This window comes from Lactuca saligna, chromosome 5 (assembly GCF_052625555.1).
Source record: "Lactuca saligna cultivar CGN05327 chromosome 5, ASM5262555v1, whole genome shotgun sequence".
In the NCBI taxonomy this organism is placed as follows: Eukaryota; Viridiplantae; Streptophyta; class Magnoliopsida; order Asterales; family Asteraceae; genus Lactuca; species Lactuca saligna.
In genome coordinates, this window is record NC_136421.1 from 257,485,156 (window position 1) to 257,492,104 (window position 6,949).

At 30.1% G+C, this 6,949-nt stretch overlaps 1 protein-coding gene across 2 annotated transcripts; it reads left to right on the forward strand.

Moving 5' to 3' along the window:
* Positions 1-1,455: 1,455 nt before the first annotated feature.
* Positions 1,456-4,781, forward strand: LOC145047487 (putative CDP-diacylglycerol--inositol 3-phosphatidyltransferase 2). Of its 2 annotated transcripts, none has more exons than XM_078995765.1 (11): positions 1,456-1,623; positions 1,840-2,083; positions 2,595-2,679; positions 2,778-2,827; positions 3,152-3,191; positions 3,314-3,358; positions 3,469-3,534; positions 3,617-3,731; positions 3,830-3,883; positions 3,984-4,082; positions 4,478-4,781. In XM_078995765.1, the coding sequence occupies exons 2-11, from the start codon at positions 2,023-2,025 to the stop codon at positions 4,535-4,537; spliced, it is 675 nt and encodes a 224-aa protein (XP_078851891.1). In that variant the 5' UTR covers positions 1,456-1,623; positions 1,840-2,022; the 3' UTR covers positions 4,538-4,781. The 2 variants fall into 2 exon arrangements, with proteins under 2 accessions (XP_078851891.1, XP_078851890.1); XM_078995764.1 differs by having other exon boundaries at positions 1,459-1,623; positions 1,843-2,083.
* The last annotated feature ends 2,168 nt before the right edge of the window (positions 4,782-6,949 follow it).

Sequence of the window (6,949 nt, forward strand, 5' to 3'; positions counted from 1 at the left end):
GGGACCATTCTTGCAATTTTGTCTATCTTTAAGGCTGAAAATAAAATTTTAACATAATTAAGTACCTTTTGTTCATAAATCGAGACAAAATGACCAAAAAGTATTAAGATATTATATGAAATAAATGATCAAATATGCACATATCAAATCTTCATTCTCATTCTTGTTTCATGCTGTTATATTTTGACATTTTGGTGTGGTGAATCTCAATTGTCATGAAACTGTTTCTTAATTTCCATTCACCATTGTTGTTCCAAACAACTTTGCTACATTCTAAGTGATCCTGAAACAAAACACATACAAATAAGGAAGTTCAAGAATATAAATATATACAACTTGTGGCCTCATGGACCAATTGTCCATTTATACAAATACTTTGTATATTGAAAAATGGAGGAGCTTAGCAGTTTACTTGTTTAGGTGATTAGTTATATGATTCTGTAATTGCATCATCCATGATTTGTGATTTGTTTCCTTATGATTTTGTATAGTTATATATAAGCCCAAAAGACAGAAACAATGAGTAAAAAGTAAATTGTCTTTAAAACAAAGAACAATTGCACTGGTCAACGTGATTTTGGCTTTTCTAGCTGTTAGTATTTTACTATCATTAGTTAACATATAATGATGTTGGGAAGTGAAAAATATTGAACAACTAATAAAATCACAAAAATTATCTATGGATAAATTTGTGAAAAAGTAGTATAGAATATAAAAAAACGTTAAGGAACATTATCTGAATCAATACAAACAGGAACATTTAATTAATTATTTATTAAAATTAAACAATAGACTCATATTAATCCCCCCCCCCCCCACACACACACACGCACGTCAAAACAATAGAATTATAGTAATATTAGTTTAAAGTATTTTAAAACACAAATATATAAATTAATAGAAATATAAATACACAAAAATAAAATACTTTGAGTGTTCTCGACCGATAAATGATAAAATTATCATTTAAAAATATAGAATTATTTTTTATTAACAACATTATGGATCTATAATTACTGATAGATTTATTGCACCGATTTAATCGTTATTAAACTCTTTAGTTACAGTATAAAGCAATCTTTTTATTTTTATATATTAACTTTTAGTTATAAACAATTTTAATATTTAATTAAGAAAATATAAAATGGTTAGGGCTTACCCAACAGTGCCCTCCTTTTTTGAGATCGAAGGTTCAAATCCCGTCGTTGATATATGTGAAATAAGTGTTGTTAGCTTAGGAGTAAGATTAGATTTGCGGGTTAAAAAAAAAAAAACGTGTATTGGTAATTTATTAAAACTTTATAGAAAAATTTACAAAATAGATTATATCTTAATACCTGGTAGATTTATTTTAATACATTAAAATTTTTAATACATTATTGAATAGTATCGTTTGTTTATTTTACCACTTACCCATCTGAAAGAATAAAAGACGCCCTAAGCTCATACCCACGCATCGCATCTGTTGTTTGCTTTCTTCTCTTTCATCGCACACTCTCGTTGTCTACCTCGCCACCGACTAAGCTTATCCCCATCGCCATCTGCAGCCGTCGCCACCCTCCCAGCGTCATCTCCGATCGTCGCCACCCTCACCACCGCCAACTCCAGCCGTATCAACAACAGGTTCGTCTTTCTTTCTCTCTCTCTCTCGGGGTTTTTTTCCCCGATATTGCTTTACTTTGCTGATCTTGTCGACTGATTTATGAAATTGCTCCTCTTTGGTTCAGTTAGCACTTTATTTTTTACCACTTCGTTTTTTTTTTTTTTTTTTCTGATATTGCACTTCGTTTTTTTTTTTTTTTCTTCTGATATTGTTCCTCTTTGTGTTTTTTTTGTTAGTAGAACTGAGAGTGTACTTTTCATTAGTTGAGGGGCGTAAATGAAAATTCCCACTTCTGCAAAATAGGAGAGATGGGGCGGGCGTAGGTTTGCTTTAAACGGAGGCCATCTTCGATTCGCCATTGTCAATGCTCTAAGGTTCTACAGATTTCAGCAACCCTCATTTGTGGCTGAGAAGTAGAGATGGCATCCAAATCAAGACCTAGAACATTAAGTGTGTATCTTTACATCCCCAACATCATTGGTGAGTTTGTTTGCCCTCTTTCACTAGTCAAAGTCCTATGATTTTTTGTGATATACATATACCAAAAGACACTTCAATCAATGAATTAAAGAACCTCTTAACTCATAATATCACATGTCTCAAATATTTACCCTCTCTCACAAGTCAAAGTTTCATTATTTCTTCCTGTATACTTGCTCAAAAAGCTGAAATGTGAAGGACTGCTTTATAAGTTATAAGTAATGCTATGGCTTGCTAAGCACACAATGGAGAAAATCAACCAAAAGGGCTCACAATGGAAAATATCAACCATGATAGCAATCGAATTCAATAAACCAAAATATCTTTGAAAACAACAAAAGAAAAAGTGAATTAGCTAATCGAGATGCTAATGTCTCCCACAAAGAATTTCATTCATGCTCTCCCTCTTATTCCCAAGATACTAATAAGATATGTTGTAACAATAAAGAGCTTATTTCATTCATCCTATGTTTTATGTTGATGGATTTGACTGCTTATTTTTCATGTACAGGATACATAAGAGTTCTGATGAATTGCTTTGCCTTTGCTATATGCTTTTCCAATAAAGAGCTTTTTTCAATCCTGTATTTCATAAGGTAAAGGGTAATGTAAAAGAAGTTGTGTAGTTTGGATACATTTTCTTTTTGAAAAGCTGTAGTTAAGATATTAAAATGGTCATTTTTTGCTGTTACAGCTTTGTTTGTGATGCCTTGGATGGTTGGTTTGCACGCAAATTCAATCAAGGTAAGGAGTAATCCATAATTATTGACTTAATTGTCATCAAAATATCTGAATTTATACACTGAGTCCTTGAGTTTTGACTACTCTAATATCACCCCCTATCATTTTTACCTTTGGTAAGAGCAAGTTTTACTATAGGCAGTAAAAGAATTTCATGCAGAATACAAAAAACACTTGTTCTTTCATCATTTAATCAATTTAGTCAATGAACTTATAACTTGCAAATCATTCTACACAGTGCAGAATCTTTTTTATTTTCTTTCTCACCATTTTATGGATTCTCATACTCTGGATTTAATCCCGTTGTTTACTATTTTACCCTTGTAGTTTCAACATTTGGAGCTGTTCTGGATATGGTCACAGATAGGTGATATACCAAGTTCTTGTTAAAGTCTTCACATTTTGTTTTTAAACCTACCCCTCTAACTTCTCTTAATGCTCATTAACTCTATTCCATATTAAATTTAACCTAAATTTCGCATCTCTCAGGATAAGCACTGCATGTCTTCTGGCTATTCTCTCTCAAGTCTACAGGTTTTAAATTTTTTTTTTTTTTTTTTTACCTTTAATTCTACTCTACTTGTATATGTATATATCTGAACTTTCTTTCATACATCTAACATTCTTGCTTTTTAACATTCCAGGCCTAGCTTTGTTTTCTTGTCTTTGCTTGCTTTGGATATTGCCAGCCACTGGTTGCAAATGTACAGGTATTTATTTACAAAAATACCCTTTCATTTCTGAGTTTTATGGGACATGATATTGATTGATATCCACCCTTTTTGAATGCAGTACATTCTTGGTTGGAAAATCTAATCATAAAGATGTGAAAGACAGCACCAGTTGGTTATTTAAGTTATACTATGGAAACAGGATGTTCATGGGATACTGCTGCATAGCTTGTGAGGTAAAAATTATTATTATTATTATTATTATTATTATTTTTAATTCCCATTTACTGCTCAATACAAATTACAAACTGAAGTTTTGATCTTGATTATGTAGGTTCTTTACATAACTTTGTTTCTTCTTGCAAAGGAGTCAGAAAAGATAACTGATGTAAGAAGCCTGAATCTTACATTTGTCTTTTCTTTGTTAAAGTTTTTACAGATGTGAATTTTTTTTTTTTTTTTTTTTTTTTTTTTTTTTTTTTTAATAGGTTTTGCTTGGTGCTGCACAACAAAGTTTGATAAATTCTGCATTACTTGCTTTTCTTGTATTTGGTTGGGCAACCAAGCAGTTAGTCAATATTATACAGGTATCTTCATGATATAATAACTTAATCTTCTTTATCATCTCATCTTGCCTTATGTTAATACTAGTTAAAAATGCTTTAACCTTCTTAAGAGGTATTGACAATTGGAATACACAAGTGTAAGGCTTTAAATGGACGGAATTCAATTCCATTCCATTGCTTCTTTTGCTTGCCAAATGGATGGAATTCAATCCTTTAAATTCCAGCTTGGATTTCACTATTTGTAAGGCAGGGGGGAAGAAATTCAGTTTAAATTTAGAGATGTTATTGGAATCTACTATGCTCTTTATTTTGATACCAAGTCTTATTTTTTGGTGCAATAAGATAAGAAGAGAATATATTTGTGAAATTTTGTATGAATAAATGATGTGTGTGTGTGTGTGTTTAATGAATGACAGATGAAGACAGCAGCAGATTTATGCGTGCTATATGACCTCAACAAAAAGCACAATGCGTAGTGAGAGTGAATAGGGGTTTGAAGTTTGATAATGGATGATATGTATCTCTCTCTCTCTTTCTTTCTTTCTTTTTTTTCATTGAAGAAGCTGTGCATGAATGATGAAAATGGTAAAACTACTGATTGGCAGCATAGAATCTTGTGTATACAATACATTCCTCTTCTCTTCTCTTTGTACTCCTCACTTTTTTAACATGTTTTCTTTATCATGGGGGAATTTCAATTTATACGACAATCTTGAATCATCTCATGTTGGTGTATCTTGTTCAATTGCATTTCTAAAATTTCCTTCAATTTCTTTCCTTTGTTGCTTGGTTGGTGTGAATCTCTTTAATTTTTATACTTGTTTAATTACTGACACGTGTTTTGGGTTTAAGCAAATATAATCTGGTTTCTGGTGAAGCTAGCTAAAAGTACAGTCATCATATATAGGTCTTATTTATTAGCAGTTTTACAGGCTAAATAGATTCTTACCATCATCAAATTCATTTAAAAATATTTTGTAAAATTATCTAGTTGTTTTGGATTCTGATTGTGAAGTTTCATGTGGATTTTGAACTACTTTTGTGATTGTTTTAGGGTAGAGATGTCAAAAAGTTACTTGGGGCCTTGTTCGTGTGTGGTCCGTTCCGTTTGGGGTATTATTAAAATTTTTGGGGGCGGGGCCAAGGTTAACCCTTGTTTTACAATCCCGAAATCCCAATGACGACCTCGATAATATATATATATATATATATATATATATATATATATATATATATATGGGGAAAAGTGAATATACCTTACCCTAACCCATCATAATACGTTGTTTTCTTTAATATAATCATTATAATTTCTTAAACTTCAATCCCTAACTTGATTTACTTTCAATATTCTTAAATTTTCACTATTATTTTCCTCTTATATCATATTTTTTTGCAGAACACCTATTAGGCTATATATATTATAGTTGAAAGTTAAAATTATGTAAAAAGAAGATAAATATGAATTTTATTTAAAATCTTGGAGTTAACTCAAGTTAGAAGTTGATTAATAAGAATATTGGATAATTATAATGTATATATATATATATATATATATATATATATATATATATATATATATATATATATATATATATATATATATATATATATATGATACAAAACAATGTAGTATGATGACTTTAGGTATCTAAGCTTATATACTCTTAAGGGTATATTCACTTTTCCCATATATATATATATATATATATATATATATATATATATATATATATATATATATATATATATATATATATATATATATATATATATATATATATATATAGGTTCAAGTTCATTTGAGATCATTCTAATTTCGTGAGATCGTGAGATCAAATCTAAAAATAATTTTAAAATGCACAATAAATGGAAAAATCCAAAAATTATTTTTTTAAATATTATTTTTGGAACTTGAATTAACTAAAAAAAATAAAAAAAAATAAAATAAAAAAAATCCTTTTTTTTTTTAAAAAAATACGTGAAATATTCTAATAGAATATTATACTAACATATTCTGAAAAATAATTTTAAAATGCAAAATAAATGAAAAAATTTAAAAATTCTTTTTTTAAATATTATTTTCGGAACTTGAATTAACTAAAAAAAAATTAAAAAAAAAATTCCATTTTTTTTGAAAAATACGTGAAATATTCTAATCAGATTCGGCGGGGATTAATCAGCGATTAATCGGGGACCTTAAATTATTAATAAAATTATTTAAAAAATTAATATTTACTAAAAAATTAAGTATTTGGAAATTTTAAATTTTAAAAATTTGAAATTCTAAATAATTTAGTATAATATTTTAAATTCTGAAAGCTTAAAAGTTTAAAATTTTAAAGTTTTGGTGTAATATTTGAATTTTTTTTCGACTTTTTTAAATATTTCCCGCCTATAACTGCCGAGGACCGCCAAAGACCGCCAAACCCGAGTTTGACCAATTTCCGCCAAACACCCTAATCGTAATCGGTTCGAGGCCGCCAAACGATTAATCGCCGATTAATCGGCCGCCAAGGTCGATTTCTGCAATACTGCCTAAAACATAACTTCTTTTAGCCCAAACAACTTCTTTTAGCCTAAAATCAACCCCGGGGGGGGGGGGGGGGGTAATAAGGGGATTCGGGGGTAGGGGTGGGGGGACATTTTAGGGGCGGGGTCGGGGGAACGGAGAAATTTCGGGGGTGTAGCCAGGGGATGCACTTTCCGTTCCGTTTGCCTCCGTCGACATCTGCGATTTTTAGTTTTTAAGAAAAAACTTTGTTTGGTGGTAGATAATTTAAGCTTTTATTTTAAACAAAAGTTAGACAAAATTACAAAAATGGTCCCTGTGGTTTGTCAAGAGTCACAAAATCAGTTCCTACTAATTTTTTTGACAAACATGGTCCCTG